The 22,535-nt window shown below is 39.7% G+C and overlaps 1 protein-coding gene across 6 annotated transcripts in view; it reads right to left on the bottom strand.

Annotated features, from left to right (window-relative positions):
- Window positions 1–22,535, bottom strand: part of LOC127155508 (rho GTPase-activating protein 21) — a 102,684-nt gene that overhangs the window by 4,481 nt on the left and 75,668 nt on the right. For 4 of the 6 annotated variants that reach the window (XM_051097749.1, XM_051097750.1, XM_051097748.1 and 1 more), the window contains 20 exons: window positions 19,802–19,880; window positions 19,366–19,420; window positions 16,472–16,495; window positions 13,594–15,586; window positions 10,865–11,011; window positions 10,678–10,774; window positions 10,513–10,555; window positions 10,079–10,198; window positions 9,385–9,678; window positions 7,287–7,351; window positions 7,052–7,200; window positions 6,606–6,748; window positions 5,491–5,649; window positions 5,309–5,387; window positions 5,052–5,125; window positions 4,869–4,958; window positions 4,229–4,354; window positions 4,079–4,120; window positions 3,000–3,105; window positions 154–185 (listed from right to left, as the gene is read on the bottom strand). In XM_051097749.1, the coding sequence (XP_050953706.1) occupies window positions 154–185; window positions 3,000–3,105; window positions 4,079–4,120; window positions 4,229–4,354; window positions 4,869–4,958; window positions 5,052–5,125; window positions 5,309–5,387; window positions 5,491–5,649; window positions 6,606–6,748; window positions 7,052–7,200; window positions 7,287–7,351; window positions 9,385–9,678; window positions 10,079–10,198; window positions 10,513–10,555; window positions 10,678–10,774; window positions 10,865–11,011; window positions 13,594–15,586; window positions 16,472–16,495; window positions 19,366–19,420; window positions 19,802–19,880 (3,917 nt within the window). Of the gene's footprint in view, window positions 1–153; window positions 186–2,999; window positions 3,106–4,078; window positions 4,121–4,228; window positions 4,355–4,868; window positions 4,959–5,051; window positions 5,126–5,308; window positions 5,388–5,490; window positions 5,650–6,605; window positions 6,749–7,051; window positions 7,201–7,286; window positions 7,352–9,384; window positions 9,679–10,078; window positions 10,199–10,512; window positions 10,556–10,677; window positions 10,775–10,864; window positions 11,012–13,593; window positions 15,587–15,861; window positions 16,443–16,471; window positions 16,496–19,365; window positions 19,421–19,801; window positions 19,881–22,535 lie in introns of those variants that run through there. The other 2 variants (XM_051097747.1, XM_051097751.1) reach the window with 2 other exon arrangements.

The raw sequence follows: 22,535 nt of genomic DNA, 5'->3' as shown, positions 1-22,535 counted from the left end.
TCTGATCCATCTGTCCAGTTTCTTCAAGATGGCAACTGGCTCTCAGGTGCTGCTTTGGGAGTGGTGGAGCGTATCAGTCTGGCGCAAGAACTACACTCACCCACTGTACCTGCCCTATCAGAGAAGTGGCCATGGTCCAAGAGTCAAACTCACCTTAGATTTAGCAGAGTCACTGGTTGGTGAATCTATGGGGTAAAGAAAAGTAATACATGATTAGTGGCTTGCACACGTCCTTCTACCTCAGACAAACTGATTTACAGACAGAAGGTGATAAGCATTAAGAAAGGGTGTGCATGACGACGAGAGCATGGCAAACGACAGCAGAGAGGAATGGCAAGGAATATGGATCAAAAGCAGGCATGCATGCAAACCAACAAGTGAGCGCTGTTTTATTTAAACGCTCAGATACATATTCACCAGTTGGGAGCAATCTTTCACGTGTAAGACCATCCAGCAAACACAGACAATGTAGAAACATGAATCTGGTACAAAAGGAATTTTTGTGGTTGCAAAAGAGATCAGCTGGACTTGATGACCTTTTTATGAAGGAATAAATGCAACTAACAGGATGCATGGAGAGTGACACAAGACCACAGAGTACACACAAAATGATAAGGGTCTTGCAGGCAGTGTCATTGAGTGATGTGACGTCATTGAGTGACATGTATGTAATAATGACCTATATGGAAAATCTATAAACATCTGATTCTAACATACTAAGATCATAATCATTCTAATCATAACATATCATTAGAATGAACCATAGAGAAATTAAATTCTTTGTACGTTTTAAGTAGAATACAAGTATAATTTTAAGTAGTCAGCACAATACTGGGTTCAATACAAGTTAAACCCATCTGTGACATTTTATCAAATGCATCAGAAAATAATGACTCATCTCTCAGTTAAAAAAAAAGGTCAAAAGTGCATCTGTATATAACAGCAGCCCCACTAATAATACAACCATGTAGACAACTGTACAACTTAGATAAACATTTTTATAAAGTAGAATTAATATAAAAGCTTCAACAAAAATACAAGTTTCACATACCTTTAAACACTACTAAAGACTGCATTATAGTGCAATACTGTATATTTTTTTTCAAACAAGTCAAAATTATTTTCTGCGTGTCACAGATGTCCACACAGCTCAACTTGTTTTGAGTCTGGATGTTCCGTTAAGTGAATTCAGTGGGTTTTTTTGAATGGTAATTGGAAATTTTGCATTTTAACAAATAATTCTACAACCCTTTCCACTCTGAGCTCAAGTACATTGTGTATATTTCAGAAATTGGTAAAGTTAAGAAAATTCTCATCTGCATTAATTAAGGTGTGACTAAGGCGGCTGGATGTTTAATGAGAGTGCTGAGGCAGTTCTGATGTGTGCTGTCGTGACCACAATGAAGACGAGACACTCAAGGCATGAACCAAGGTCAGAAGTGACAGGGGTCAGAGAGGGGCTAGCTACGCAGAAAGGATGACACATGGGAAGACAGAATGCCAGCAAGGACAAGTTAAAGAACCGATTCACTACTGTCTTTGCTCCCATTTCATTTTCCATGGCAAAGACTACAAATTTTGGAGGCTTATTTCTTCCGTGTTGAGCCGAGCCCCCCTGCACACCCCTTGGTGGTGACAAATGGTATGACCGAGTGATATTCAGAGCCGAGTAGCATTACCATGCTGTCTCTCCATTTGGCCAGCATTCAGAGAGAGAGAGAGAGAGGGGCGAGAGACGGCGAAGAGCCTTTGAGACAGCAGCACTGCTCTATGCCAGGTAAACTCACAAACCACACCCCATAGAACCCAACACTTCTGCTGCGCTTTCCCTTTGCACTTTTTGCTCTCTTTTCTCAGTCGCCCACGTCATAAAAGGCGAGGGTGTCTGCAGACTAGGCAGCTACACTGCGGGCAACAGTCCTCCCTCTTCCTACAGTTCCAGCTGCCCATCACGGACACTACTGAGTCCATCAGTGACATCAAGGTGTGATAGACTCCGCCCACTTGTCCTGTGTCAAGATCAGTATGTGTGAATGCTGGGAAAGCCTTTAGGACACGCGACAGAGTGGCACTAGGGACAGAGGGATCAGAGATTGGCAAGCGTGTTCTGCGGTTTGGCTTTAGCTGTTTGTTTGTTCTCTCTTGGAGAAAGAACATGACGTGTTAGTGCAGCAGTTGGCAGAATTACAGAGACGACCCAGTGGAGTTTAAACGCGTAGAGAAAGAAACACACTAAATAGGTGAATCTCACAGAAACGGTTGTATTTCACCCTAAAATTAAAAGGACAAAAATAGAAATTGTATCTTGCATAGAGTAAATAAAGCCTATTCCATACACCATTAAGGTGTTTTGTATTATAATACAAAATTTTCATAAAAATTAAGGACATTCCAATCAAAGTTCTCAATACTGTAATACGTCTGAATGTCTCTCTCTCTTTTTTTTTTTTCTTTTTGCTTTGTAGTGAGGAGAATTTGGGGGAGGGAATAATTGTCTTCAAAAAATAATTGTCTTCAAAAAGATTTACTTTTGAGATTTTTTACTTATTTTTGGGTGAAATATGACCAGCCAAGTCTTTGACAGACTTTGTGAAATTCACACAAACATGACAAATGAGCAAAACAGAAATGGGATAAAGACAGTGACAAAATTTAGATAACTGAAAATAAATAGTAAACATTCAAACCAAATAATTCAATGTCACACCAAGCAAGCAAGCTTCTGCAGGTAAAAATGTCTAACATTTTGCCTCACAAACTCACACAGGCTTTGTAATTAAACCATTGCACTGTTTTTGTTTTAAAAAATGGGAGAAGCTGCTTCTATTTTAAGAAAAGCAAAGCATTTTTATCAATATTAAATTAAATGTTTAAATGTATTATTATAGCTTTAGTTTTAGCCTAATCACAAGGCGTGCTCTTAACCATAATTATACTTTACAGAAGGGTGTATAAGGTGAACCCGTGTCAGAGAGGGTCCAACCAAGGGCACATGTTACCTGACACTTCCCCTGGAGAGGTGCCAGTCCGGCCGATGTTAGTCAGCAGGTGGTCAATGTTAGGCACAGGCTGAGACTCCACAGCACTCTCCTCCTGGACCGTAGTCTGAGAAGCAACACAAAAAATAATTGAATGAAAATTCAATGAAAAGTAGCAGTGACTTAGACAATAATGAATAAAGCACAAACTAGATTTTCAGTGGTTTTTGTGCAAAATTCGCCTCAATGTGGAGGTGTTTTCAGTAATTTTACAGTAGGAGTTCTGAGTGGTTGGTAGCTGGTTACTTACTCAAATGAGCACATTCACAGTTCTGAATTAAAAGAGAAGTTCACTTCCAGAATTTTTATTTTTTTATTGATTTATTTTTTTTATAGATAATATACTCACCCGGTTGTTATCCAAGATGTTTATGCCTTTCTTTCTGTGGTCGTAAAGAAATTATGCTTTTTGATGAAAACATTTCAGGAATTATCTCCATATAGTGGACTTCAATGGTACCTGCGAGTTCAAAATGCAGTTTCAATGCAGCTTCAATGGGCTCTAAATGATCCCAGCTGAGGAATTATGGTCTTATCTAGCAAAATGAAAATAAAAAAAATAAATAAAAATGTATATACTTTTTAACCTCAAATGCTTGTCTTATCAAGCTCTACAAGACAAGATGAGCATTTGAGGTTAAAAAGTATACAAATTTTAATTTTTTTTAGAAAATGACCATTTGTTTTCCTAGATAAGACCCTTCTTCCTCGGCTGGGATCATTTAGAGCCCTTTGAAGCTGCATTTACACTGCATTTTGGACGTTCAAACTCGCGGGCACCATTGAAGTCCACTATATGGAGATAATTCCTGAAATGTTTTCCTCAAAAAACATTATTTCTTTACGACTGAAAAAACATCTTGGATGTCAACTGGGTGAGTACATTTGTAAATTTTTGTTCTGGAAGTGAACTACTCCTTTAAATACACTCAGTAGTTATATTATACTTAAGGTTAGGGGTGTGTTCAAATGTGTGTTTAGATTTAAAAAAAACAAACAAAAGAAAGTGGAATAAAGAAAGCAGCTGTACTAATACACACCGTAGGCTCCTTGTCACCATCCTCAGTAAAGAACCAGTCGTACTGCAAGAGAACACCAGACCGCATTCAGAATTATTTCACCAATGCTCAAATACCTGACACATTAGAGAGAGCTGTTTTCTTTTTACATGAGAAGATTAAAGAACTCACATGCTGAATGAGCGTTTCTACAATCTTGTACTGGTCTGGCATGTGTGTCACCATGTGAGTCATATTGTCTTCAGATGTTCTCACCAGTGTTGGGCCAAACACAATGGCCAGATTCCGTGGCTCCATCTGACACAATGGCAAATGAGAAAAATGAGACATTTCTCTTTTTTATATATAACAAAAACCAAAGGCAATGTACATACAGAACACATTCTTTTGAACACTAGTGCACCACATATTGCTGTTGTGTTTACTTTCTTTATTCATGCTCCTCTTCTGTAAAAATCATCAGTGTATAGTAACTTGCTCTGCCTATAAACACTACTTTCCTTTTGGTTGACATCACAAAGCCCTCCCCTCTAACAACACATGGCCAATCAATTTTTGATGCTTAAAATCAAGTTCCCCAACTTTTTTTTAATATCATATTTCACTCAGAAACTAAAATTAGTTGCAAACTTCATTTCGTGTTTACCTTTGAAAAAATAAATCTCTGGATCACTAAAAATCTGGCTTGAAAACACATCGAGAGCCCTGTATTATGTGTTCTGTTCCATTCTGTTGCACGTCATCTTGTTGTTTTTGAACGGAAGCGCACATTCTGTGTTTACATCCCTGTGGACTACCAGAAATGTTTTACCTTGTTCTTTTCCGAGTTTTCAGCCACAGTCTTGAGATGTGCCGAGAGGAACTTCAGTGTTTCGTAATGATGATCAGGCAACTCGTGAAGCTGAAAAATGAGAGGTTTATTTAGGGTTGCCATAACAAACAGTGAAATTATTACCACTATAAGCAAACGGTAATTAGGTGAGCAGCTTCTTACCAGTCTCTTGAGCACTTTGAGTCTCTCTACAGGATCCTCAATTCTGTTGCCATCAATAAAGTCTGCATACTTCTCTATAGAGGCCAGATCATGAAGGAAAATTACTTCAACTGTCAGGTGTTTAAAATGCATGTGTGTTTTGCTCACAGCCACTAGATGGCAAACTACACAATTAATGTTGAGCAAGTGCAGGATATATCAATAAAATATGAGTCATAAAGAGCCTCAAGCAAGGGAATTCCAACAAGAACTTTTACCGTTAGTGAAGAGGGGTTCAGGAAGTTTCCTGAAGAAGGATTTGAGTAAACTGCTGATCACATTCAAGTCTTTCCATTTCTGTCCAGGAAAAAAGAATGGATTTTAAAAAAGAAGAAGAAAAAGCACCTCGAGCAAGAAGCAGAGAAACTGTTACAGACGCCTGAATTTGATATATACTCACATCATCCTGAATATCAATGTCACCCATGCCTTTGTTATTAAGCTCTTCCTGCATGATGGAGATGGCGGCATTATTTCCTGGCACTCTGTAAATGCCAGTGTATTCCAGTCCTCGTTCTTCTACCAGCTTACAGCACACTTCAACTATCAGAGGGACAAACTAAAACATACAAAGAACAGTCACATGACAGCAGGCCAATCTAAATCTTTAAGATTGCACACCATATGAATGTGTCGTTTACATAGACAAATACGAGTCCAAAATCAGCAGTATGAAAAACATAACAAGTTCCAAATACAATTACATTCACCACAAACTAAACAATTATTCTTTAAACATTATTAAACACCTATATCTAAAAATATCAGTACTGTGGAGACCTTACTCCCTTGTGAAAAAGAAGTACGCTTAATTGTACTAAATGTGCACCTGTAGTGTACTTAAATGTATATTATAAAATGTACTTGCAGGTAATAAAGAGTAAATTCACTTTGTAATGATGTAAAATTAAACATTTTAATTTAAACTACATGTTAAATCAGTGTTTTAATAATCTTTTGTTGTGCTTTATGGACGTACATTTAATTCAAGGTGTTGAAAAACATACTAAAGCACACATAAAGTACTTAATAATTTTAACTGTAGCTTGTTGTACAATATTGCGGCTAATATATTTTAAATGCAATAAACTGCAACTTCATTATTACAAATGTGTCATGACACATTTATTAATATACAGGTTTTAATAAAAAATTATGTCACAGTATATTGTAGTTTACCTTAAATGCCTGTCAGTACATTCAAAAGTACACTTTAATCATATTTCAAAGACAACAGAATTAGAAAATCACATATAAAGGTAGTATAACAGAAAATGGGTCAAAAAGCAATATTTTATTATGCATTTATTCTAAAGTTAAACCATAATCTATATTTATTGAATTGCATTTAACATTTATATTCCATTAGTACTTAAGTATATTAAAGTATATTACACTTTTGAAGTATATTTCACTTCTTTTTTTTTACAGGGAACAGCTTTAGGATGTTGCTAAAATCAACAATGCCAAGAAAAACAGACAGAGAAAGAGAGAGGACGTTCTTTGTGGTCTTACTCTGTTGGTCTGGGCTGGAGGACAGTCATCTAGTCTTACTCCGAATGTGATTCCATGAGACGATTTCTTCTCAAATGGCTTTCTCATCAGACCAGGGATGCCCTTCCGCCATGTGCCCTTATCCTTGGGTGGGCTGGTTTCATCTATTTAGAGACAACCATGGTAAGAATTTGTCACAGACACCCTAGTCTCAAAGTTAGTGAGCTATGGTATATATATTCTAAGGCGGCACCCTACCCAAAAAGAAACTCACAAGTGACTAATTATGCAATCAACAGCACTAATGAAATGACTTGTGACTCATTTACAGGTGATTACAGTGAGTTTGACGTCAGCATGTTGCTAAGCACAAAAATACTTAACAAACACAAGCACTTGGTAAATTTTTATTGATACTTAAAATTATTGAATACAATATAAAGAGTAAGTGCCCTTGATGCTGTTACCTTTGTGCATGGCTTTCCTGTCGTGGTCCTTGTTTGGTGAGTGAGGGCTTGTGGCTTTATTCTCCCCTTTACTGCCCAATAACGTCTGCCTTATGCTTAGGGACTGACGGGACGCCCTGGGTGAGGGTTCTGTCTTGCTGCTGGGTGGACTGCAACACATATAAACCAAGTCAAGATCTAGAAGAGGATGAAGACTGCAAAAATTGATGGGAATCCTTCTCTGTTTCCTGCTTACCTCATTAGAGTGTTGTACTCCTTTATTTTTCGGTTGATGAGGTCTGTGCTAGTTACAGTTGCATTCTACAAAAGGTAGAAGAAAACAGAGAGAAAACAGACAAAAGCTGGTGTCAGACGAGTGGATGAAATATAAGAGTGGAATCCCCAAACACACCAGAGGGCTTGAGGATAACCCAGTGCTATAAGAAGACAGAAGAAGGTGTGCTTTAGTGAAGATGCAATGGTTTTCCAGAAGAGTTACTATTTATTTAAAAAAAGCCCTAGGTTATGTTCAGCTATTGTAAGAAGGTTCTTTAAATAGGGTCTTTTTCCATGATTCACGAGGAAGTCCAAAACATTAACCATATCTACATCAGGCACCAGACCTGGATAGACTTACCCCATAATTCAAAGATGCAGTGTGGTTTCTGTACCACTCATGTTACTAAACGAAACTGCAAAAAATTACTACTATTTCTTTTTTTAAAAAAACACATTTCCCATCTATCACTGGTCAGACAAACAGACTGGTCTTCCATAAAACTCATGGCACTGGCTGAGCCAAAGTTAAGTCAAATTTATTTGTATAGCGCTTTTCACAATACACACTGTTTTAAAACAGCTTTAAAATAAAGGCATACTGTTATGTTAGAGATGTTAGAGATCCTCCAGTTTTAGTGTTAGGTATATTGTATTTATATGGCTAACTAGAACATATATCAGTGTCACAGTGACTCAGCCCATGTTTGAGTGTTCAAGGCAATGAAGAGATTTATCTATTGGTTGGTTCTGTGAGAGTAAGTGACTCTTAAAATTTATTGATTAAAATATGATCAGTTGTCACAAGTGACAATTCTGAAACCGTTTGAGAAGTCTTCTGGTAGGACACATGTCTTAGCATTCAGAGGTAATTAAGGATTTAGATAATGCTCTTTTGGTCTACTCAAAAAGTTTAACATTCAATCATTTTATAACAACATTTATTTTTGTTTCTAGCTTTTTTTTTACCAACTCTAAAATTTGAAATTTGTACACACACTGGCAGCATCGCCTAAATATATTCTCTGCAGAAATATCATAATATACAGCTGAGGTCAAAAGTTTACATACACCTTGCAGAATCTGCAAATTGTTAATTATTTAACCAAAATAAGAGGGATCATGCAAAATGCATATTATTTTTTATTTAGTACTGACCTGAACAATATATTTCACATAAAATACATTTAAATACAGTATACTCCACAAGTGAAATTAATAGTTAAATTTATAAAAATATCACCGTTCAAAAGTTTACATACACTTGATTCTTAATACCGTGTTGTTACCTGAATGGTCCACAACAGAAACTGTCTTTTGAGGACTACTAAGGGACTCATATGCAACTATTACAGAAGGTTAAAATGCTCACTGATGCTTCAGATATAACACAATGCAAAAACACAGCTGTGGATCATTCAGGTAACAACACAATATTTAAAAAAACAAGCGTATGTAAACTTTTAAACGGGGTAATATTTACAGATTCAACTATTATTTCCTCTTGTGGACTATATGTAAATGTCGTTTATGTGAAATATCTTATTCATAAAAAATAACACGAGAGAGAGAGAAACAACTTTGCTAATTCTTGAAATGAAATATATAGTGATCGAATTCACTTTGGCACACAAGTACAAATGTTTCTGGAGTGCCATATCTGTGAACTGTGCCAGCCAAAGCATGACAATTCTCGTCTGGTGTGCGAGAATAGAGAAGGCTTGTATAGAGGAGACATGCAGGTGACTTGACGGGGAGAATAGGGGTTAATGGGAAGAGATCTGGAAGCAAAACTGTATAACCTGCATGAGCACCACAGCGCAACATGTAGGAGCATGAGTGCTAACAACTAGAGCTCAGCTCCAACAAAGCTCTCAACAAATATGGATTCAGTAAAAAAGAAAAAAAAAAAAAGAAAAAAAAGAAAAAAAAAAAAAACTTCCAAGAAAGAGATGAGTGAGGATATCTGTAACTGGGACAATGAAGGATTCTTTATTTGACAATGCTTCTTTATTTGTATGTAAGAACTGAAATTGTATTTGGATAAAAAAGAGTGTTTATGATTACTAATCATTCACCTCTTCATCCAAGTTGCTGTTCTCTTGAATGACTCGGATCCAGGACAGCATTTCCTCACGGTCTTCCGCCTGGAACAAGTATTCACAGTCTGACGTTGTCAGCCGCAGAACGTTCTTCCGCTTTGTGTCACTATATGAGATGTCAATCAGACAGGCTTTGATGCTGATTGGCAGAGGCTCTTCTTCGATCTGAGAGTTGGTTTGTCCATCCCTCTTGTCCTTGTACAGGTAGAGGCAGTGGCCACGAAGCACAGCATAGATCTGCTTCCATGACCGCATACCACTGCCAACACGCTGTAAAAAAGACAACCGAATTAGCTAAAATAGCAAATACAGACCACACAAGATGATAAAATGCATAACTTATAGCAGCTTAAAGGATTTCACACTCTTAACCATTGTAAAATGACTACAATCCACTTTTTGTACATTCTTTTCTAATCTTTTACTTCACCTGAGTGGTTTAAAATATGACAAGATCTCTGGCACTACTTTGGCCAACATTAAATGTTTCTGAAAGCCTGCCAGCCGTTCTCATTCATTCAGAGGTTTAAAGACTCGTTGCAACACGTTTACAATATGACAAGACTCCTACAAGCATCACAGACCAGCATGCTCTGAAAACATTTTCATTCAGCACTGGAACCCCGGACATAAATATTTGTGTGAATTTTGGTGTTTAGTGGCGTTGTACCTTTCCCTTATCTGAGTTGAGCTGCCGGAAATGAAGTGGACCCTCCTTTGTGGCATCAGTGAAGACATCTGAAGTAGAGCCTCTCCTAGAGCCAGAGTCCTCAGAGGATCTGTCAACAGCCTGAAACACATCAAACATGCATCAGCCAGGTTTCAGTTTTTGAAAACTTCCACTGAAAACCCTAAGAGATACTTATCAGTTTGGTAACCGGAAGACCACTGAGTTCAGTTCTCAGTTGTCAAACTGAACGGAATGTCAGATTATTAAATTTGATCAGAAGCAATGTTGATTAAAGAATCAAATTAATGACACATGCATCAATATTTACTGCTTTTGGCAATATTTAATGCCAATAGGACAGATCTAATGACTTTATCTAAGGTGTGAACTAATAATTTGTCATGCATTATCTTTATTATAGAAGTCTCACTCACCTTTCTAAGGCCCTTGAATCCATGGGTGTGTTTCATCGACCGCCTATACAGAGTAAATAGATAGATTATATAATGAGAGAGTCAGCAAGATAAGAGGGCTGACTATTCAACCTTGTGGTCACTATACAGTTAGCATATGACTTCCTGTCCTGAATGTAAACGTACCCTCTCTCTTCTTCTCTGTAGTTATCCAAGCCCTCATCGAAGGATCTGGAACGTTCCGTTTTAGAATCTGATTCCAAAATCGTGAGTCGCAAAGAATCTAGGTTGGAGATACGGGCGAAATCATAGTTAAAAACAACATTTTTGAAGTTGCTGAGATGTTGTATGCGTTGGCAGAGATGATCCTCACCCTGGTCGTGGGACAGCTGTCGGCGTATTATGGGAGTAGGGGAAGTTGGACTAGGTGGGATGGTGGTGATGATAGGCGTGCTGGAAATCACGGCAGATGCGGGAATGTGTGCGGTGTCATGGTCGTTACTGGAGCTTGATGGCTCGTCTAATAACAACAGACATAAAACACTCATAAGAATAATTATCTTGGTAGTACATAGCATGGAATAATGTAGTCCAGTAGAGACAATGGAATCAGACAGTCTGGAGGAAACATGCTTACTCACACAGCTAAGGAGAAGTGAGCAATCATAAAACTGATAAGCCTCCCACACCTTTTCATACACAGACAACACAGTGTAGGGCAGACAGATTGCATCACTGGGTAAAATCTTAAATTTTTTAACCACAGATTTTCTTTTTGTACAGTTTAAGTGGAAAGTCCTAGTGATTGCTCTTCCTGGAGTACCTGTATAAAACACTAATAAACTTGAAAATGCAAAAACACCAACTGGCAAAACTGCAATTTCGGAAAACCTAAGGCAGTTATGCATATGCTGTGTGCACTGGTATAATGTTTACAATTATACAACTTGACTTTATACTTAATGCATGTTAATTTTTTGAGCTCATCAGTTTAAAAGCCCAGAAATATAAAACCCAGCACTGTCAACTGGTTCTGTATTACAAAAAAACATATCAACCATAAAATACAGTCTACCAAAACAAACCCAACACAGCCTACCAAGTTCAACATAAACCATACCATAACTAAAGTAATAGTCTATACAATAAACAGGGGTGGGAATCTTCAGGCACATCACAATCTGATTCCGATTCCGAATCTGGAAGTCATGATCCGATTCCAAAACGATTCTTGATGTACATTTTTTTCCCCAATTAATTCTTCTTGCTTGCTTCTTCGGCTTGTTTCTGCTTTGACCAAAGCGTAGGTGCAGCGGAGCGCACCACTGCTGCGCAAGCCACTTCTCACAGCGCAAATTCTGTGCAATAAAGCCCACCTCGTCTCTAGCACACACATGTGCCACATGTGGGGGAAAAAAACGCTCAGAATCTATTCAGAATCGCTGAAGAGAGAATCGAGATGCATCGGAGAAACGATTTTTTCTCCCATCCCTAACAATAAAAGAGTTTATAAAACCAACCCTAAAACAAAGTATGTCAAATGATCTACAAAACAAAGTCTACCAAACAAAACATATTCCACCAATCAAACACAAAGAGATTATTTCTCAAAAGAGCAATCTTTGAGCTTTCCAATGGCATGTTCCATTACTTTGTCATATCACTTTTCTCCCCTCTTGTTTGTTTAAGGTTTCTGAGCTGTGGATGAACTGGTGTCAGGGAATGGCAGTGGAAGTGGCTTCCTCTGTCCCGCTGCCTTGGGTGGAATGTGTCAGTATGTCACATTATCTGTGCCCCTGTGGACTATGATGTCATGTCCTATCACTGTACTGGTGTACATTACAGTTTGGAGATGCTCCCAGGGACTCCGTGAACCCTTGCGCTCTATGAACACTCTTGAGCTACAACACTGTCTAGTTGTGTGCATATCAAAGCTGGTGGAGTATAGAACTGCTTTTTAATAAGCACAAACATTTGCAATGCCCACCCTATTGAAAAAACAGCATATGCTAGTTGGGAATGTTTTGAAACATGGCTGCTGGTTTAAGCTGGTCATGTGCTGGTCCTGAGTAGGAGCTAGTTGCTTAGGACCAGCTTAAACCAGCAGCCATGCTTCAAAACATACCTAACCAGCAGCATATGCTGTTTTTTTCCAACAGGGCAATCACAAATGTACCTGGGAAATTTCTATGTATGTCTGTATTGTCTAGAGATTGACCAATATTGTGAGGATGACGGATGACTTGAACAGAAAACTGCTTGTTTAAAGCTCCTCTCTCACATACAGACATTAACAGAACTCAGATTACTCATTACTTCTCTCTGCTCAACTTTGTTTACATTAGGTTGAGCTGTTCATCCTGCTGTTATTACTATTATCATCATCAAAACCCACTGCTGTACACCATTTGCTCTAAAGCTCTCTATGCAAAGCCTGGGATATTACGGGTGGAGAAACAGTGTGGCCTTTTATTTGAGTTATCTGAGCAATAAAAAGCAAATTCATCAAGTCCTGCCCTAGTTGTTGCAGCACAGTGAAGCTGAAAAAAGACTTCCTTGTGTAAAATTGGGGGATAAAGTTCAGATGTTTAGTTCACTATGAATAATATAAAACATAAAACAATATAAAACATGAAACTTGTGTCCCCTCAGCTGCTTAATATGCTCAACAAAGATCCAGCCAGAACCTTCTGACAACTGCTTTGGTAAACACATAAGCTACATTGGATAATAAAGTTGCAAGCAAAGAGCCAAGAGAAATGCAGTTTGCATATGCAAATCCACTTTGAATATGTCAAAGTCTACATTTATGTTGACATTTAAGTCTACATTTATCTGATTTTGGAATGTTGTTTATAAAGAGACTACTTATATTGCATTCATTGTATACATTTTAGCAGTTTGCACATTTCCTATGGATCAAACACATGACCTTTTGTTTTTGCAAGTACCACTAAGGAAAAAAAAAAAAAGTATACATACTGAAAACATTTTTGAACAACCTCTTAACCTTATCAAAACTCATCCCCCTTTGGGGTAGACTGAGTGGTTGCTATGGCAACAGCATCCATGGTCACATTATATAGTTGAAAAAGCTCTCACCAATGAAGGGAATGGAGTCCAGTGAGTCATCGAGGTTGCTTGAGATGGAGGTTTTACACTGGTCTCCTAGCTTTCTCATGTGCATTTCTCGCCGGGTATCGTTGGGCAGCCAGCATTCGTTGGAGTCTGCAGGTGGTTCTGGCCCTCTCTCCGTTTCATTCACTGCCAGAATGTAGGAAGGGTGGCGGATAGGTTGAGATCCAGACTTCTCCCTCCGAACCACAACTACAGTGGCATCTGGACCCTCAATGCCCTCCCCTGTCTTCTCATTGGCTTGGGGTTGCGGTTCTATGTACGTAGGTTCCTGAGGAACTGATCCGTTCCTGGTCAATATGGGCTTGTATCCACCCTGCTTTGTTCTATGGGGTTTAGAGGCGGCAGAACAAGAAGAAGAGCGACCTCCACGAACTACCTCTCTGATGGGCTCCTGAAGGCTGTCAGCCCGCCCCCTGGGCTGTAACTGCTTTGCATTGTGGGACATGTGGTTGGCAGTAAGAGGTGTTCTTTGGTCTTTGACGGGGCCTGTGCTGGAGCTACCACTGATGTGGCCTTGTATTGAGGCCAGGGCAGAAGCTATATAAGAAGCAGCAGCAGTGGAAGGGTCTGAGACATAATTTTTCGCAGGTAGCAGTGAGGGTCTGTTTATGGAAGATGCAGAGGTATTACCCAGGCTTTCAGCTCTGGAACTGAGCAAAGAATCTGTACCTCTATTAAAGAGAGGGGTGATGGGCAACCCTGGGTAACTACCCCCTCGTCTGTCTGTGTTAAACGCACCCTGTGTTCTGTGAGGCACCATGCGTAAGGAAGAGGACTGCCTGCTTGCTCTTGCCTCATCCCCTCTGTGCATGAGTAGCCACTCATCTGTCTCAGTTCTGCAGCATGCCTGCCTGTCCAAAGTGGATGTGGCATTATCATTCTGTCTGCTCAGGCAGCCGCAAGAATATGCTCTGGGTTTCGGGATACCTATAGAGGCTGATGGGAGGGCATCCTGGGAAGCACTACGAGGCCATTTCCGTGCTGGAGAAGCCCGATCGGCACCACCAAGCCTCTCCTGAGAGGCGCTACGCAGTGGCAGCACACTGGATACCTGATAACTCCGATCATGTGAGGCACTCCTCCGTCTCAGCTGTGATCCAGAGAAGCCCCGTGAGGGCGTAGCTGTTGTTGACGCGCTCTTCTGCTTGCTGTATTCACCTGTACCGGATGGGGATGCGGCTCGCAGACTGTCAAGACGCTCTTGAATAGTCCGGGAGCCATACATGTAAAGCCGTTTGTTGTCAATATACTCCTTGTAGGTGGTGTAGTTCCTCCAGTCTATGTTCTGATGAGGGGAGCAGGGGGAAGGGGTGGCAGGTGGAGGAGAGGGTGTGTAAGGGGTGGGAGATGTGGCTGACGGGATGGTTTCTGCTGTTGTGGTTAGGGCATGTCTGTGGGATGATAAAGGCTTTGTGTCTATGCAAGTCTGTGCAGTTCTGGGCGTAAGGTCGGATAATCCAGTGGACTCTGCAGTTCTGTTGGGTTTGTTTTGTGATTGTGCTGCCCCAGTTGGAGATGAAGAGATGTGGTTTTTGGACCTGTTAAAGCTTGGGTCTGCTGAATCCACATACTGACTGTCCTCCTTCCTGTGGCTGGGACCAGCCCAGGCCACATGTGTAATTCGGTCTGTAGATTCGGGCGATGCTACCATTGTCCTAATGTTCTCATTAAATACACGCACAACAGTTTGGGTGTTAGGGACCAGCGGAGTTTGGGATGCGGTAGGGGAAGATACAAGGATATTGGTGCGGCAACCTATGTCCGGCTTGTAGCAATGATTTACTCCTTGTCTAGTTCCACATGAGATCTCAGCAGAGCGTGAAGGCTCTGACACCTGTGCCATGGCCAAGGCATTGGGCTCTATCCGTGGGTAACATATTGGAGGTGGCTCTGGGATGTTCTGGGCATTTCCACTATATGCCTCGTTTCCTTTGAGGTAAGCATCTTGAGAATAGGCCTGAAAAGATGGGAGGTTTTATTAAATACAATGAATGAATCACACTAACTGCAGTAAACAAACAATGGAATGCCACATAAATTCATTACTAACATGGTTAGTGTTGTCATCAAACATCAAAAATGTTACTTCTTTACTACTTCACTAATAAAATACAGTTGACCCCCATTTCAAGTTTAAATGCATCCCAGGAAAAGTGACAGGGGGAAGGTCAAGTAGCCAGACTCAAATGCCTTTAACCTCATGGAGAGATTAGGTATCAGAGGCTTACCTACCTTTAGCTGAGGAGAGAGAGCAGTGCGCAGACAAGAGGAAAAAGCGAGAGGAGGGTAGCCATTCACAGACGCTAGTGGCTGCTCTGTTATCATCTTACGAATTCAACAGCCAAGTAATATCCTTAAGGTCTAAATACTACATTCTGCTCAGGAAATCACTTCCATTTACAATGAAGTCTCTTAATCCAGGTTAATACATAAAGTTATTTACGTCCCAGGAGTCTCGGAGTGTACAGCACAGAGCTCAGGCATTAATGTGAGTGTAGACGTGATAGCTGGACTTTTGACTCCACACCTGAGGTGTCAAGTTACACTAGCAGACATGTCCCTCCCTCTCTCTCTTCCTCTGTCTGTCTGCTCCACCCCTTCTATGAAAATAAAGATGACTCAGGAACCTCACAGCAATGGAATAAATTAAGGGCAAACATGTTTTGTGATTGGATAAGCAAACACCGTACACAAGCCTGTAGTTCTTAATATAGGTAAAGACTGTATTTTAGCAGACATTACAGGTATAAAGGGAGATGTAATACACATGCACTTTCATGCAAAGGAAACAGGGCAAAAAGCAGAAGAGATGGAGCAGGTGACAGATTTAGCTCCTTCTTACCAGAGCTGTGATATCCCTGGAGAACTGCAGCCGGAAGGTTAGATTGACAGCGGAAAAAACAGAGGAAGAAAGAACAGGAAAAAAGAGCAATGGTGAGGGAAGATGACAAGAGCTCTACAGGTACACCAGAAGCAATCAGCCCCTACTCCAGACAGCGCTGCTGTCATTCTAGTGCAGGATAAAGCATGCTATAAATACACACTGCAGCAGAAAGAGAGAGAGACTGCTGGAGGGCTGCCAGGCCAACACCAAAGATGAACTAGGCAGAGGAGGACACACTTCAGATCAGAGGGGGTGACTGCTGCTCTTTTCCGGAGTGATCCTGGAGCTTTCAACCGCATAAAATATTCAGACACACACACACCCACGCTTACGCCTATCTTGCATAGTGTGGCTTATGTGGGTCCTTTCCATCCACACAGTGACTTTCTGCACAGTTCCTGTCTTTTCAGAAGTTTGTATGCCTTTTGGATCATTTATACCTGATAGTAAGATCCACCTCAGGTGGTACAATTACAAATGGTCAGCTAAGACTTACTGCCAGGTGATAATATAGGAAGATCTATACATCAGAACAAAAAGTAAAAAATAAAATAAAATATAAAATAAAATAAAATTAAATTAAATTAAAATATACTAAATTAATAAATATACATACATAATACAAACCTGCTAAAAATGACATTGCCATGGTTTTCTTGTACAAAACAAGTTGTAAAAATACAAGTAAAACATAGTGCCTGATATTTTTGACAAAGTACACATTATCTGGCGATGTGGTTTTAAAACAAATCTAAAGCACTGCCACAGAAAAAGAGTCAGAGAATCAATCTAACCTACAAATAAGTTAAGAAAGTGTATGGAGATAAATCTATATCTGCCTTGGTGTTATTTATTTGTTATCTTTCATCTTTGCTTGTCCTTTACCTGTTTGTTTCAAGGCGTTGCAGTGTTTCAGTCAAAACATGCACTTCGCAAGGTGCTGCTTTGGATCTGATTGGCTGACTGTTTTGCATGCTGTACTTTTTGCCCTTCCCTGAAGTCCATTACATATCTTCTTCTTAAGCACACATGGTAATATGATCCTTCTATCTGCTCTTATCCAACCTATTTCCATTCTTTATACATAACTAACTACTAGTTTGTCATCAGCACTGTCACAAAGCAATTTTAGATTACAGCTTTTGTCTTTCTGCCCTAATTTAATACTCTATTTTATGTTTTACATATGAGTCATTGTCATAATGCTGGAAAAAAAACCCTCAAAGCAAAATTGCCTTGAAAATGTTCATAATAATGCTGTGTAACTGCATTAAAACTTCATGTTTAAAGGCGTTTATCCTCATGCAAGGTTACGATGGAATTGTTCTCATACAGTTCAACCCAATTACAATAACCTGAAGGAGCTGACACCATTACTCCACACCAGAAGTCATAGCTACTGGTTCCCATATACTCCAAAAACACCAAGGGCTCACAAGCATAGTACAGTTACTTTGTAAAGTGCTTTTTTTTTTTTCTCTGCCAAATTGCCAGCAATTTCACCAAATTTGATTTCAGCAAATCACCTTGGCTGAATGCAAACAGTCATTTATATTCATAGCTAACAGCATGCCAGGAATAACCACAACAGACACTGAGCTGCTGACAACATGTATTCTACCTGAGGGAAGACATGAGCAAAAAGAAAAGCCATCTCTGACAACTGTGAGTTAGGGTTCAAAAAACGGTCTCAACTTGGCTGTTTGCAGTAATTTACAGAGTGTTTTGAATTTTTTATTGTTTAATTAAATGTTACAACACTAACCATGAAATTATGAACAATTTTCTGGGAATTTAATTTTATTTGGATTTTTTTTTATGTGTATTTTTTTTATTTCTTCATCATTTAATTAAGCAAATATGCAACTTTTGGTAGAAACCTCAGCAAAAAACCCACCAGCTTTTGAACCACACTGACTGATAAAAATGACTAAATATAAAAAATATAAAGCTTATGAGGGTCAATATAATTTTAATATGCTCTTAATCTCAGTTCTGATTACTTTTTTTCACAAAAAATATATGACAAATAAAAAAGTAACAAAATAATACCTAAAAGTTATATAATAAAACTATTTAATCTAATAAAAGTTTTAAAATGTTTGTGTGGAATCAGAGATTGATGTCACATCAGAAGTGTCATAGAGAGCTTGCTGTCATGGGGAACCACTAGAACCACTTCCTGTTAGCTGAAATAACAAGCATGAATGCCATTCCTAAGTCTTAAATTCAGCACCGGATGGACTCATTATTGTCAAGACAAAAAGTGCCTGAGGGCTCCACAATGAAGTATGAGTTTATGTGGTTGGCATGTAACAGCCTGAGAATTTAGAGTTCTATCTGGAATGTGCTCAGATATGGGGGTGGCATTATGACCCTATTTCTGAGGAAAACCTCATTATAGCTGAATTCAAAATAAGCACACACAAACAGGCGCCATCATGCTTCTCTGCTCCACTGGATCACTGAACTCTGGCTGGGAGAGCATCTTGACACACAAACTGGTGCCGAGTGTTTCGACTGGTCTGCTCTCCTTCCCACAATTTCTTTTTGCTTGAGCAATTTCATTTTCAATGCAGTTTATTCATTCTCCATCCAAACTTCAAATCTTTTGACTATGACATACACACACACCACTCACTCAGCATTGAACACTTAAACGTAGTTTACTGCCCAAAACATCAAAAATAAAAGGGAAGATAAGGTAACTTGAACTTTCTCAAATAAGAATTAATTTTAACTGACCATGGTTAACCAGCCAATTAAAAAGCTTGAAGAAGAATCCATCCTTTTGTGCAAGAAATTATAATTTGTTTTGTGTAACAAGTAAACCTATGAGAAATAAAACCTACCAGCTGTAAAATGTCTTCATCTTTTGGCATCACACAGAGCTCCAGAGACGTGTCACTGCAAAGAAAAGTTTGAAAAAGGTAAAACGTAAGTCACCGATGATGTCATAACTACGGTCATGAATACAGTGTTTTTCTTTTTGGCAAATTCAAGTACAAGGAAGGACTGCTAGATGTCAATTCCAACTAAAATTACGCAATAAACAGCACATTCATTAAACTTCCTCAAGGATTAGGAGATTTATCTAGAACATGACTTAGCCGGAACAGATAATCAACTCACTAAAATACATAGAGCAAAAAAGTATTCCTGGTTTCACTATCATATAAAATCACATTTAGGTTCAAATCAAAAACTACAACTACCAGACCAGATCTTTACCATGAGACTACACCACTCCTTTGGGGCTAAAACAAGTAGCGTAAGTTGCAACATTACCTGTTCTGTATAAGGGCAATTACTTGGGAATACGTTTTTCCGATGATGCTTTCTCCATTGACTTTTACAATGCGATCCCCTGAAGGAAAAGATAAACAGGAAGAGAACCAGATGCTGTAGTTCAGTTATGTAAATATATTTTTTATAAAATGTGTTGTGAAACCTATACACAACAGAGGTGTGTGGTGGTGTTCTGAAACCTCAATGTCCCAGTCACACTTTCTTATGATCATGTTTAAAGGCCATTTAAAGTCTTATTTTGACAAAGTTTCCTAATAATGTGCTAGTCAGAAAGTTTAATGGCTAAACGTGGCTAAAGTAAACAGGCTCATCACTCCACAGCAGGGTTGCCAGGGTTTCACAACAAAACCCGCCCAATCGCTACTCAAAACTAGCCCAATCGCGTTTCGAGGTGGGTCCCCCGATAAAAATCGCGTTCTGGGGATAAAATACATGTTTTTTATTTAAGGGGCTAAATATGACGTTATTGGGGTCACTTCAACCCGCAGACATCAAAAACAACCTGTGGCAACCGTGTTAAAGTAGCCCAATTCCGCGGACTTGGCAACACTGCTCCACAGAGAGAAGAGAGGGGCGGGCGAGCAGAGCTGATTAACATTTAAAGCAACATCCACCAGAACAGGTTGATTTCTGCAGAGCTGATTTTGACAAGGTAAAAAAGGTGTTTTTTACACTACCATTGAGAAATTTTAACCCAAATATGTTATAGACTTTATGAAGACCCTAAAGAATCATATCCACTTGTGGAAAATGGGTATCTGATGACCCCTTAACTGTTTATTCAGACTGATTTGCAAATGCAGAACATGCATAAACACAGGAGGCGGGATTTATCACATGAACCAATCATAGCCGAACAAAAGTGATATCCAGTCATACTGCGATGGATGCATTTCCTCCTCTCATGTGACTTTCCCCATTCATTCTTAATTACCCCCCACCAAACTCACTGCACGCTTTAAAGTGCTCCTATTATGCCTTTTCAAATGACCTTTCATGCAGTGCGTCATGTAGCTGTATGTGAACATAAGCTATCTGTAAAGTTGTGAAACCGACAGTGCACGATAAATAAAGTTATTGTCTATCAAAAAAAAGAGTTGTCTCACAATCTCCTGAACGAGTCGTCAGGAATTAGAGTCTTATTCTGTTACAGCTATACGTCACAAAGTAACATATCTGCATAATGTCCGCCTACGTTCTATGTCACGAACAACTTGCCCGCTGTGACGAGTAGGCTGCCTCCCCCTAATTATCATCGTCACCCTGTCCGTAATCTCCGCCCTTCACCAGGCTCCCGACGGGATTGGGCGTGCGGGAGAGGAGGGGCGCCGAAACAGCCAGGTCTGGCGGCGTGTGATGAGGCACACCTGACGTGAATGAAGCCTCATCACCGCAGCTGTTGAAATGCTGAGTGTGCCTCTCCTCAGGAGACTGGTCTCTTCCCCGTGCATCCACGGTCCAGACGTGAACCGCACCTATGAGACGGCTGCGGGCCAGGATGCCGGGCCGTTTAATCCCCAGGAAGTGCCATGTTGCTGGGCAAAGCTGCTAGGAGAAGCTGCCACCCCTGACCTGGGCCCTTCCCTTCTGAACACTGCCCCTCCTTCACGGAACCCCCAGCACGACGAGGACACCAGAACCCCTCTTTGTTTTGGACACTTTTATTTCCCCCTTTGGACACTTTTGTTTATTTTATTGTTTAATAAAAACCTCTCTTGAACCTCCTGACGTCACGCCCACTGTGTCTGTCGTTTTGCTCCTCCCGCCACACCGCCCACAAACAGTAAAATTTCCATGTGGTTTATGTCATGTCAAGAAGATGCTGTATCCTATGCTGTGAGAGTAAATTTGTTTTATATTCACTTCCAGAAGATGAATCTACAAAGATTGCTTTCCGTGTTTGGTGTGAAGCCGCCTTAATGCATTATACGATGTTGAAGTTTACAACATAGAGGTGTGCCCAGTTCGCTTACATAAGCAAATTGCGAGTACTTTCCACTGTAGTCCGTGCTAACTTGTCGATCAGCCGCTTCAGCCGTTTCATCATCAGACTCCGGCTCGAATTGGTAAGGTTAAATCGATGCCATCTTTTCTATGTATTGACAAGTCTCCAGAGCTGTTACTCAGTTACGGCAATGGGCGTTTCGTTTTCCGACACGCACTCTACACAGTAAACCAATCATAAAAGACTGCGCCATCTGACCAATCACAGCAATGAGGGCTCACGGAAAGGAGGGGTTTAGAGAGACTGATTCTTCAAACTGCTTTGCACAAGTCATTTACGAATCTTTTAGAAATGAGGTAAAATTAAATCTATTTTTGGAGAAAACTAAAGTGTTTTTTGACCTTGCATACACGTAAACCTGTGTTAGGAGTCTCATAAAACAATATTAGCAAGCTTTAAAATGGCATAATAGGAGCACTTTAAGGGACTTTACCTGCTGGTGTTGATGTTGGACTGTTTCTTTAGAAAAACTAGTGGTTTATACACTTTTTATGTTATATTTAGTAATACTGGCACTGATTTATTTTTGTCATCTAATACTTTGCGTAGACACTGCTTCCCTTTCAGAGGAAATGCCCCTGATAAACAGCAAGCCTGTTTAATGATCCTCTGAGGAACTGATGACTCACATGATTCGGTGGTAGTAATTAAAGATTTGGACAGGAACCTTGGAGTACACATGTTCAGATATTTTGACTAGTGTGCTAA

Source organism: Labeo rohita, chromosome 24 (assembly GCF_022985175.1).
Source record: "Labeo rohita strain BAU-BD-2019 chromosome 24, IGBB_LRoh.1.0, whole genome shotgun sequence".
NCBI classification, from domain to species: Eukaryota; Metazoa; Chordata; class Actinopteri; order Cypriniformes; family Cyprinidae; genus Labeo; species Labeo rohita.
Note: the sequence above shows the minus strand (reverse complement) of the source record. Positions and strands in the feature narration are given on the sequence as shown.